This window comes from Lepidochelys kempii, chromosome 9 (assembly GCF_965140285.1).
Source record: "Lepidochelys kempii isolate rLepKem1 chromosome 9, rLepKem1.hap1, whole genome shotgun sequence".
Taxonomy (NCBI): Eukaryota; Metazoa; Chordata; order Testudines; family Cheloniidae; genus Lepidochelys; species Lepidochelys kempii.
Window position 1 is genome coordinate 84,963,579 of NC_136388.1, and position 12,295 is coordinate 84,975,873.

A 12,295-nucleotide genomic window follows, 5' to 3' on the forward strand; every position below is an offset into this window, starting at 1 on the left:
TGGTGTCTAGGGGATTGTGTGCATTGTGCATATATGGGTGGTGGTGGTGTCTATAAAGTGGGTGAACCTGTACGGGTGCGTGTGTATGGGGGTGGTTGGGCCTGTGGGATGGTCTGTACTATGTATGTGTATATGGGTAGGGCTGAGTCTGCGGGACGTGCTGTGTGTGTGGGGGGCGAGCCTGTGGTGGAGGCCCCTGTGTACATGAGGGGGTGAGCCTGTGGATGGGGTGTGCTGTGTGCATGGGAGGGGGGGCCTGAGCTTGTGGGTGAGGTGCACTGTGTGCATGGGGGGTAAGCCTGTGGGGTGTGTGTGGGGGGGGGTGCTGCATTCATGGGGGGGGGCTGAGCCCGTGGGTGAGGTGCACTGTGTGCATGGCAAGCCAAACTAGTGGCTGGGGTGCACTGTGTGCGTGGGTGGTGAGCCTGTGGGGTGTGTGTGGGGGGGGTGCTGTGTTCACGGGGGGAGGGCTGAGTCTGTGGGTGAGGTGCACGGTGTGCATGGGAGGCCAAACTTGTGAATCGGGTGCGCTGTGTATGTGTGGGGTGAGTGCTGCGTGCATGGGGGGGGTGGGGCTGAGCCTGTGGGTGGTGTGCTCTGTGCATGGAAAGGGCAAGCCTGGTGGTGGGGTGCACTGTATGCATGGGGGGGTGTGTGCTGTGTGTATGTTGGGGAGTGAGCCATGTGGATGGAAAGCCCAGCCTGTGGGTGGGGTGGGGTGTGCGTATGGGCAGGGGAAGCTGTGTGTATGGGAGGTGAACCTGTGAGTGGCCTGCGCTGCATGTCTGGGGGTACGCGTTGTGTTTATGGGAGGTGAGCCTGTGGGTGGGGGGCAAGCATGGGAGTTGAGCCTGTGCCCTATGTACGTGTGAACTGCGTGTATGTATGGTATGACTATACTATGTAAGTCTGCATGTGGGGGTGGGCACCGCAGGTGGGGGAGAAGAAGGGCCCTCCTTGTTCTTCCCTTCTCTGATACGCTCTCCGCCCTTTGATGCTACATTGTTCTCTTCAGCCCGTGTGTAAGGGGCTTCCTTCCAGCCCCCTCCCCTGTCTGAAGCAGCAGGGACGGTTGCCTTTGCACTCGGCCCCAACGGTCGCCCGCGCGCTGACGGGTTGTTTACCTCCTCGCCACCGCCTCCCTCCCCACTTTCTGTGGTTGGCTCCCTCAGCAGCCAATCACTGCTGCTTCCAAACTATAAACCTAGCGGAGGGGGTGGGAAGTTCTCCTTTCAAAAAAAATAGTTGGAGTACGCTACGTCACTCGGAGGTACTGATTGGACGGGGCAGGAGGCAGTTCAAGCGCTGACTGGCATATCCGGCTGCTAATTACTCTAAATCCTCACCTCTCGTTGTACTCACTCTTCCACATACACGCCAAATCCCGCCTCCGTCTCCCGTATCTCTGTGTGTGAAGCGCTGATTGGACAATACACAAGTTGTCCATCCATCTGCCAGTCACCTTAAGCTCCGCCTAACTTTTGACCCTCTCTTTTTGCTACGTCGCCGACAGGCAGAAGCTGTTGCCGGCTTTCATTGGTCCAAAGCGCTGCCGATCCATCAGAACCTCTCCTCTTTCGGATGCGCACAGACCCTCCACCTTTCCCGATTCCTGATTGGGCCATCTAGGAGCTGTCTCCGTCTCTTATTGGTATATTCCTCTCTCACTCCAGGGGGAGGCCGTTCGGCTCCCCATTCTCACCCTCACTCTACACACTGGAATACAGAAGACCCCGCCCCCGGCTGGTTGAAGCCCCGCCCCGTCCCCTGTACTCGTCCTCCCCCTCCCTTGCAGCGTCACGTGATGTTTTCGCCGTGGTGCCGCTGAGGCAGCTTGTGTGAGTGAAAGTAGCAGAGCCCGGCGCGTTGCGACCGGCTGGGAGCGGGTGAGCGAGGGGCGAGCGTTGGAGTCACTGGCGAGCTCGTGTGCGGAGCGGAGCTCTCCGGCGCCTCATGTCCAGCCGCGCTTGGAGGACGCTTCCCTTGTGAGGGCGGATTCCCCCCTACCCCAGCTCTCTGGCCCCTAAGATGGCGAGTGGGATGAATGGCCCGGGCGGAGGAGGTGGTAGCACCGCGGTCAGGGGCGCCGAGGCGGAGCTGGGCACCCGGAGCGTTGGAGGAGGGGTCGCCCCCTGCCACGGGGCTGGAGTGCCTAGGACTGCTACTACGGCTGAGGAGCAGCAGGAGCTGGGCGAGAGCGGCCCCTACCCGCCCACTCAGCCCCACCACCTGCTGCTGCTGCTGAAAAGATCGCCCAGCGCCTCCTTGTGCCTGGTGCAGGAGGAGGAGGTGCCCGCTGCGGCGGCTCCCACAGGGCGAGGGGCCCTCTCTGGTGGGCGAGGTGGCCAGCCAGCCACCCCAGCACGAGGAGCTCCTCTGCCAGCTGCTCCCTCCATGGCTCCTGTGGGGGATGATGTGAGGAAATGTGGCTACTTGAGGAAGCAGAAGCATGGCCACAAGCGCTACTTTGTGCTGCGGGCCGAGAGCCACCTGGCCCCAGCGAGGCTTGAATACTATGACAGTGAGAAGAAGTTCAAGAGCAGCCTGAGGGCAGCGGCAGCTGCTAGTGGGTCTGCTATCCTCTGCTGCCCCCCTCCCAAGCGAGTGATCCCCCTGTACCAGTGCTTCACAGTCAGCCGGAGGGCAGATGCCAAGCATAAGTACATCATTGCCCTTTATACCAAGGATGAATACTTTGCCATGTTGGCTGAGAATGAGGTGGAGCAGGAGGCCTGGTACCAGGCGATCAGTGAGCTCATGAACCAGAGCAAGAGGGGGTTCTTAGAACAGGAGGACCAGACAGATCAGCAGATGGATGAGGATGATGAGCATTATGGAGCTGCGCTTAGACCAGGCACCATATACAAGGAGGTGTGGCAGGTTAATGTGAAGCCCAAGGGACTGGGGCAGACAAAGAACCTGACTGGGGTGTACAGGCTGTGTCTATCTAGCAAGGCTATCTACCTAGTCAAGCTGAATTCAGAGGTACCTGCTGTCCACTTGCAGCTAATGAACATCCGCCGCTGTGGGCACTCAGAGAACTTCTTCTTTATTGAGGTGGGCAGATCTGCTTCCATTGGGCCTGGTGAACTGTGGATGCAAGTGGATGATTCAGTAGTTGCCCAGAATATGCATGAGACCTTCCTAGAGACCATGAAAGCTCTCAAGGCCTTCACAGAATTCAGGCCCCGCAGCAAGAGCCAGTCATCTGGTGGTGGCAGTGGTACCAATCCTATCTCCTTTATCACCACTAGGAGGCATCTGGGCAACCTGCCTCCTAGCCAGACTGGCTTGCAGAGAAGATCCAGAACTGAGTGTGTTACTGGGGGGACTCCGCCCACCACCAAGAATAGCAGTTCATACCGCTTCAGAACATCTAGTGAAGGGGAAGGGACAATGACCAGACCTTTCAGATCAGTGACTGGAAGTCTGATCCATTTGAACACTGCAAGGATGAACTTGGGCCGGCAAGAAGGGAGTGGAAGGTATGTCAGAGCAGCTTTCACCTCTTCTTATCATACCAGGTCTGCCTCCCTGCCAGTGTCTCATTTCCCCTCCACCACCAGCCCCATTAGTGTTTCTTCCAGTAGTGGCCATGGCTCTGCCTCAGACACACTAACCAGGCCTTCCAGTTCATCTGTCTGTGGGTCCCCAAGTGATGGGGGCTTTATTTCTTCTGATGAATATGGCTCTAGCCCTGGGGATTTCAGGTACTTTCGTGTCAGAAGTAGTACTCCAGATTCTTTGGGAAACACACCACCTATCAGAGAAGAGAATTGTTTAAGTGAATACATGTCCATGAATAAACAGCAAACAGATGATAGCTCAAGGGATGATTATATGGAAGCTGAAAAATGCTTCAGAAAAAGAACTTATTCTCTGACTAAACCAGCTTCTGCAACAGTGCAGCAGAAAACAACACAAACCACGGCTTCTTTAGATGAAGATTCTGCAGGAAGGCACAGACAGTTACCTTGTTCGGAATCACCGAAATTAAAAGAAAACCATGAACCTGACTACAGTGATGCTACCCTTGATTCTGTATGTAACCAAAGCAGAAGTAAAGCCAGGGATGATGGATACATGCCAATGATGCCAGGAGTTGCATCTTCGCTCACAAGCAACAATGATTATTTGCCAATGACCCCTAAAAGTGTGTCTGTCCCAAAACAGATTAGTAATTCTTGGTCGTTATCTCAGGTGGATTCCAGAGGATATATGATGATGTTTCCCAGGGCTAGTTCTTCACCTGTACGAAGTCCATTGGCTGGATTTATTTCTAAAGGGGGTAATGAAAAAGTGACAAATGAGTATATGGATATGTCACCTGGTAATTCAGCAGTTCCAAAACAGCCCAGTGATTCAAATTGTATTCATACCAACACTGTTTCCAAAGGCATCAGTTCATATTTCTCTCTGCCACGAAGCTTTAAGACGTTATCAGGACAAAATGGAGATCATAATGAATATGTTCCAATGTCCTCACCTGGAAAACTGTTATATGGTGAACATGAAAATGTCAAATGTGTCAACAGTGAGCCATTAGCTAATGGCATTTCTAAATCATCAGTTGTGAAAGTGTCAGATGAAGGCCTTGCACAGAACAGGGCTACCAGGCCTACAAAACTTCCCCTAGGTACAAGAGGAAGTAATACTATACCAAGAATGTATGATCGAACAGCTCCACCTGAGCCAGCTAGCCCTGGTGAATACATAAATATTGATTTCAGTGAAAAAGCAAGTAATACACCATATTCTTTATCTGCAGAAGGATCTCCATCATCTCTAGGATCGAGTAGTGACCACAGACAGTCACCACTTTCTGATTACATGAGTGTTGACCTTGATGTGCAGTCACCAAAAGTAGCAAAGGAACTGTCAAATTCTTTAACAGATATTTCAATTTATGCAAGTTCTAGTATCCCCAGAAACCAGCCAAATGACTATGCTAGACTTTCATTTGATACTGCTTGTGTTAGCAGTACAAGTAGTAGGGCTGATGATTACACAGAGATGACTTTCAACATGGCAACGACACCACTTAGGCCTTTTACCGCAGAATCCAGCAATGGTATAAAGATTGATAGTCCTCCTTCCATTGTAAATCGACTGTGCGTTGTTGACAGATATGCAGGTAGCGGTAGCTTCTCTGTTCCTAGCTCTGATCCTCCCATGGGACCTAAGGTGATTCGAGCTGACCCACAAGGCCGAAGAAGGCATAGTTCTGAAACATTCTCTTCTGCTGGGGCTGTGACTACTTCCTCTTCTTTCTTTACTGATAGTAGCAAAAGACACAGCTCTGCCTCATTTGACAATGTTTGGTTGAAACCTGATGAAAACATTTCTGATGGTCACGAAAGCAAGATGTCCAGGGATACTTCAACTGGATTTCAGAATGGCTTAAACTACATAGCTTTGAATTTACGTGATGATTCTATGAACTGTGAGGCAAGCACTAATGCACCAACTTGCCATCTCCAAAATGGTACTTCGAATTTGGACAGTGGAGCTTATGTAAGCATAGATTTCACCAGATCTGATGGTTTGAAGTGTAACTCTGCAAGAAAAGGTTTGTAACTTTAAAAATGTTTTCATATGAAACATTTTAGTACAGGAATTCGATGTCATAATTGACACAAACATAGAGTGTTCAATTGAGTTATATTTTAAAATGGGGAAATATTACTGTAAATTTCTCTGTCTTATTTTAAGTTGTTTTTGGTAGCAGCACCACAGCGTGCTAGGCATAGAAGAAATGCAAAAGTCAGTCTCTGGCCTGAAGAGCTTAGCATTATCTAGCCCACTCTTAAATGTTGATATTTTGCTTGGCAGGTCAACGTATTGTCTAACTGCCTTCAAGCTGGACTGTATAAAATATTTTAACTTGATAAAACCTTAATCATGCTCTAAATCACAGCTTCTCAATCCAGGGTCATGATCACCCTACCCTTGGTTTTGACAGGAGGGATCCCAAATTTTCTTCTGTTGTAACATGGGGTAATGAAATGGAAAAGATCGAAAACCGCTAAATGGGGTTTAAAAATCCAATTAGGATTTCAAATACAGTACTTGAATAAAGTAAAAAGAAAAATGAACTGTATGTTCTTATATGGATGGTATGTGGGTATCTACTTTTTTCAAGTACAGTCAAACCTCTGTGTTCTGAACCTCGGTTAACCAGACCTCCAGGTTGCCCAGAAGTTTGTCTCCCCTGAGATTTCTGTTCTTGATATCTCTCTATCCTGCTGAGAATCAATTTTCTGAGGGTTTGAAAAAGAAGTTTGTGGAAAGCAGGATGTCAAGAAGCTAAGTTCCTGCAAAGTTTAGTAATTCTGTTCCTTGATATCCCTACCCTCCAACTCCATTCTCTTAGGTATGAGTTTCCAGCAGGATATGAGGGGTTGGCAGGCCTATAAATCACCACGCTCCTGTATCTCTTCCTGAGGGGCTGGTGAGCCATTCAGTCTGTGGGAAGCCAGATAATTGTATGTAATAGGCGCAATCAGCAGGTTTTGAAGTCTGTACCCAGGATCGGGAAACAGAATGCAGACTTCAAAGCTGGGTGGCCAGGTTTTCCTGATTTGAATCCTAACCAGTTTAAGGTAATCAAAGTATCAATTGTATTTATCTCTAATGTATAAATTAAAAACAAAAACAACCCTTGGAGAAATGACAACCCCTGTCTGATTACCCTTACGCAGATGAGGGATAAGAAGAGAAATATTAAGCTCTCTACTGTTCTGGAGGCAGTAGAAAATGGTAGTTCCTCAGCTGGATCTCTTATTGTGGTTCCATCCACACCCTCAACCTCATGAAGCATCTGTCAGTATTTGTCCCACCACACGCTGTATTTCTTAAATCCTAGAACTTCAAGACTTTACTTTGGCAGCACAATCCATATTTTGAGGTGTATATACTATTCTCCTCTAGCCCCTGATGATAGTCCACTTCTGATTATCTTCTCCAGCGCAGGGAAGGAAACAGTAGATGGCAAACAGCAATATCTTTACCTCTTTCTTTGCAAAAGTGGTATTTGTAGTCTGTAACTTATGACTGCTAAGATGAAATATTTAGTCATGGCTGAACAGTGGTAATTTGTCCATTCTTGTAAACAGTGAGGAGAGAAAAAGAAAAAACAGGGGAAAGGGTATTAATAGCTATCCTATACAGGTACTTATCACTGCTTGGGAATGCAAAGCAACCTTCGTACCTCTAATTACAGTAAAGGACTATGTAATGTTGAATAAATCTATTTTCTGTCTTCACCTTAAAGTCTGTACATGTGTTTAAATTTAGTTGTAAGATACTGTATATGAATTTAGAATTTGAGAGCCTTTAATACTGGAAGCTATAAGTCTGACTCAGATAGCATACTATTTGAAGTCTGGCAGCCACTACTTGGGGCTTCTCAGAAATGTGTGGTTTGCCTTGTTTGCTTTGTTTTTGCTTTGTTTTCTTGGTTGGGATCAAATTTAGAAGACTCTGAAAGTTGCCAATGCAAAAAAAAAAAAAAAAAGCTTTTTTTTCTGAAGTGCTGAAGGCCTCCAACTTCAAAAGATCTGCCCACTAAATCAAAGGCATTTTGGTTGATACAGCCAATTTGATGAAAATCCTACTGATTTTAGCATCCTTACAGGACTTTAAAACTTACGTTGTAATTATATTCAGTAAAGTATAATTTCCCACATAGTGGGAGAAAGATCAGAGGAGCCAATTCTGGCCATGTTATTAATCTTACATATAAAAACATGGATTCTAAAAAGTTGCACTTCTGTCTGAAACATTTTATTTATTAGTGTTACAGAAAATATCTAAAATTACTGTGATTGGAAGGTTTTTTTCTGTAATCCCTTCCCCCTTTCTGCCTCCCACTTTGTTTATTTTGTGCATTTGACAGCACTTTGCATGCAGTTGGTTTCAGTGTTTCTCTTGTACATTCAGTTGGGTTGTTATGTAAGTCTTTCATATAGTGGCAAAAGCTTTTAAAAACAGAAAAGAGATTGTATTCATAAAACTTTGCAGGCAGCTCAGGCAAGTGTAGTACATGATATTGCTAGATTTCAAGTACATGGTGGCCCTTTAACTATTAAAAATATATACTCCTTCAAAACAAGGTCCAAAAGCCAGTTTCCTCCTAAAAGCCGCATAATGTAATTATGGTACATAAAGGAGTGAGGTGAGTGGTGTGTGTTCATTTATGGGTGACCTTCAGACAGACTCAGTGGTGAACAAACTAATGTATAATACAATAATTTACTTATTTTAGTTCAATTTCCTACATCTATTTCTATATCACTTACAAATTGTTGATCCATGTTAGATATGGGGTCTTAACGTTCATTCAGCACATCCAGAGTGTATATCTGGACCATAACAAGAACATGGCTTACAAAAATGGTTTAATTTTTTCAGAGATCATTAATAAAGTCCCTACTCACTAAACAGAACTTTGCCATGTTCTATTATGGTAAGGTTTTGATTTTAATATTGAATAAGAAAGCATAGTGTTTCTCTTCCCCAAAGTGATGGAGTTAGTGACAGGATTATAAACAAAGTTAAAATTTTATTTTGGACAAGGAAGATTCCTGCCTCTTAAATCTGTGAGTGTGATTTGTCTCTGTAACAAATTAATGTGTTTACTACACTTGCAAAATTTTGGCTGAGCTTTACATTCTCTCCCATTCTGCCCTCCCCCCACACCCTTCTTAAATCCTACTCCTCACTCATTGTGTTTGCCTGGAAAAAAAAAAATCAATCCACTTTTAAGGTGACTCCTGTGTATAATGAAATATTTGTCTTAAAAATGGTTTAGTGTGTTTAATGATTATTTAACTAATGTAAAGATACAATCTAACTAAGGTATACAGTTTTAACTGCAGCTCTTATATGAGAGGGAGTGTGCTTCCTAATGCACTACTGATCCCAAGTTCTGCTTCCTAAATTTCATCCGGTTCAGTGATGTGAAACAACCCTTCATATTTCCCCATTCATGAAATGGAAAGAGGAGGGGCAGGATGTTAACCCTAAATAGATGGAAAAAGAAAACTGGTCTGCCTTGAAGCTTTTTAGGCCTAGGCAAAATTGGGTTCTAAGGTGGTGAGACTATATAGTACTAAAAATAATATAGGGTTTTGATTTCTAATGTTTACATTTTTAGGAATTTACTGAACAAAATAGCTTCCTCTTTGAAATTGTCACATGATATTAAGAGGCAAGCATTTTGCGGTTTTGATTACATGAATCTGAGTCATGGAATTTTGTCCTCGAATGCAGAACTCCAAAGCTACTTCAAACAGCGTTCTGTTAACGTATACCTTATTATTGCACCTTGTAGAAACTGAGGTGGATAATGAGAATCGGGTTATAATAAACTATTTAATTGTTTCCTGTATAGTTCAAGTATGTTTCTTCAAGATAAAACATTACTCTGTTCAGAGAAAATGTGATATACAGCTTAATATCACCCCACCTTTTCCCCTCCCACTCTTGTATCATGTTTCTTCTTACATGTTTTACATAACATTTTTATGCTAATTGTCTTGGAGCCTTTGAAATAAAAGACCTTTTAAAATGGAGGTGTCTAGATTTAGAAGGGAGGCTAAAGGCTGTAAAATAGAACGTATTCTAATTTCTTTCATGGTAGCTTATAAATCTAAAATAGAAAAACATGAGGGGAAATAATGTGTATTGGTCATTCTGAAAAATTCACAAATCGGGAGTTTTATTACTTGACCAGTAACTGCCCTTTTTGGATTCGAGGCTTGTGGCTTTTTAAAATTCTTTTCAAACTGAGGCAGTTTTATATTGGCAGAGTAGTTCAGGCATAAGACCACTAAAAATAACTTTAAATAACCTACTGTAATATTTCTTCAAATTGACAAATACCCTGGATCTTTGAAGTCAGTATGGTAGGGATAATACTTCTTCAAGAAACATTTTAATCTTGTGGTAACATATTTTAACAACCTGGTGACTTGCTGCAATGCTTAAAAATACACAGGATCACTTCTCAAGTGTAGGTGAATGAACTATTGAAAGCAGAACAGATTTTCTCTGATGGTTTATCACGTAGGAGTGAATTAACTATGATATCTTTGACCAAAATTCAATTTCATTTTTACTTGTAACTTAGCACGAAAAAAGCTGAATTAAGAAAAAAACTCTCTTGACACTGTGATATATAACATTTTTGTTAAATATAATGTTCTGATACTGCCTTGATTGTGCTACTGCAGATTCTGAATCCTTGGTTGCAGTTAGTTTTCAGACACACATTTTTTCCCCACCGGTACCTTTAATTGTTGCTCCCAATCACAAATTTCCTCTTTCTCTCAAATGTAGCCACATGCAGCCACCAGGGGCTTTTCTTGCAGCCCAGAGCCTCCTGGAGGGGCAGAGCAGTGGCCTCTCCCCTAGGGCTGCCAGCAGTGGTTGGGCCCTGTCCCCCTCTGGAGATGCACAAGCTGGAGAAGCAGGCGGCGAGTGAGTTCCCCACTTTTCTGGGAGGGGTGGGGATAGGGTCAGGCTTCAGCATAGTGGTGGGGGGGGGCAGGCTACAGCCACAGGGCTTTGAACTCCACCCCCGGACCCCATCCCTTGGACATGGGGCTTTGGACTCGGTTCCCTGGCTGCGCGGGGTGGTGGGCTCTGGCCCCGAGCTCACCCATCCTCCATCACCCCTGACCCCCACTGCCTCCCTGCCCACCTCCCCATCCAGGGCTTAATTTGACCCCAGGCTTGCCAGGGCTGAGTAAGTGCTGTAAAAAGTGATATTTGTATGTTTGTTAATGTCACTCTTCACAGCAGACTTAGTAACTAGCAAGTCTTTAAAAAACAAACAAACAAAAAAATCAATGAAAAAAGCAAAAGAAGCAACAAGAAAAAAGGCAAGAATGTGAAAAGCACCTTATTATTGTTTCTATTCTGTTTAGGTCCAGTAAAGAGTAGACACAACTCCACATTATTTTTATTATTGAGTCTGCAAAAAAAAACTCCTACATAAATAAATTACAATGATTTGGACATGTATATGTGCATATTTATTTCTTTTTTCCTAAAGTTAATTATTTTAGGAAAAATTGTCAGAGCAGCCATCAGCAAGAGATGGTGGCCTCAGAATGAGGGCACCAAAAATTTGGTTCAGAGAATCTGGAGCATGTACTGTAACAAGTAACTTCAGTGGTGTGTGATCAGTGCTAGAAAATGAACCAACCATTCCTGCTGAGGAAGGCTAAGTTACTTTTTAATTCAATATTGAATGGATCTCTGTTTTTCTCTTAAATTAGAGCCTTAGGTTAGTGCCTTGTTACTGCCCTTCTACTATTGCCTCTACTATTTCAAACTCTCTCTTCCTAATTTTGCATTTGAAGGTGTAGAAATCACATCATTCCTCTTGTGGGTGGGAGCAAAAGCTTGTAAGGCTATCCAATCCTTCCAGGAACTCCTAAGGCTGCTGGACATTGCCTCCATTTGTTTATTTTATTTTCTTATGCTCACTGGAATGCAGCAATAGGTGCAGTTCACCTTGTTCACTTTTCTGAGCACTGTCTGAGTAAATTCTCTGTCTTATTCTGAAAAGACGTAGTGCGTTTGACTCATCCTGATTTTGGGTCAATTGACTTGTGGGGAAAAAAGTTGGTTTTGGATGATATGAGATAAGCAAGACTGAATTGTAGTTGTATTTCTTGGACATAATTTTGTATCTATGGATTTCCAGGAGCTCCTGTGTTCCCAGTAGACCCCTGTTTCCACTTGTTCCTTCAGTTCATTCCCTGGTAAAATAAATAACAAAAATCTTCAATCTAATCTTTATTTAAAACAATCTTGGTCAGATATAGGAGAGTATCAACTGATCAACTAAAAAGAGGACTGGAGTAATAAATAAACTGGGGAAAGAATTATTTAAATCTTTGTTTTTGGAGGCAGGGGATAAAATTTTACTGCTGTTTGTCCTCTTACTTTGATAGTGTACTGTTGTGTGACTCATACTTAAATGGCTGTAATGACCTGGAGAGCTGCCTTATTGGCCCACCCTGCAAATTACTGTTGGACTTCTTTCCTCACTTATAGCTTAATTAGCATATTAAAGGAAATCTAATGATCAATATATATACTGTTACACAGGTTGAAACACAACTGTTGTCCTCACCTGTTTTTGAGAATTAAAATATGTCTGCCAGATCACAAGAAGAGAAGGAACAAGCACTTATCCAAGTTCACTGGGGAGAAAGAAAAGCTGATCAGTTCTGTTCTAGTTGAAACTGAAGCAGTCTCAGAAAGTTCATGAGCCTTAGTA

At 44.4% G+C, this 12,295-nt stretch overlaps 1 protein-coding gene across 2 annotated transcripts in view; it reads left to right on the plus strand.

The window, feature by feature from the left end:
- The first annotated feature begins 1,802 nt into the window (after nt 1–1,802).
- The window catches only part of IRS4 (insulin receptor substrate 4), a 40,449-nt gene continuing 29,956 nt past the window's right edge, over nt 1,803–12,295 (plus strand). For both annotated transcript variants that reach the window (XR_012160973.2, XM_073361231.2), the window contains exon 1: nt 1,803–5,569. Coding sequence is in view for 1 of the 2 variants with exons in the window: in XM_073361231.2 (XP_073217332.1) it covers nt 2,029–5,569 (3,541 nt within the window). In the remaining variant the exon portion in view is untranslated. The remainder of the gene's footprint in view (nt 5,570–12,295) is intronic.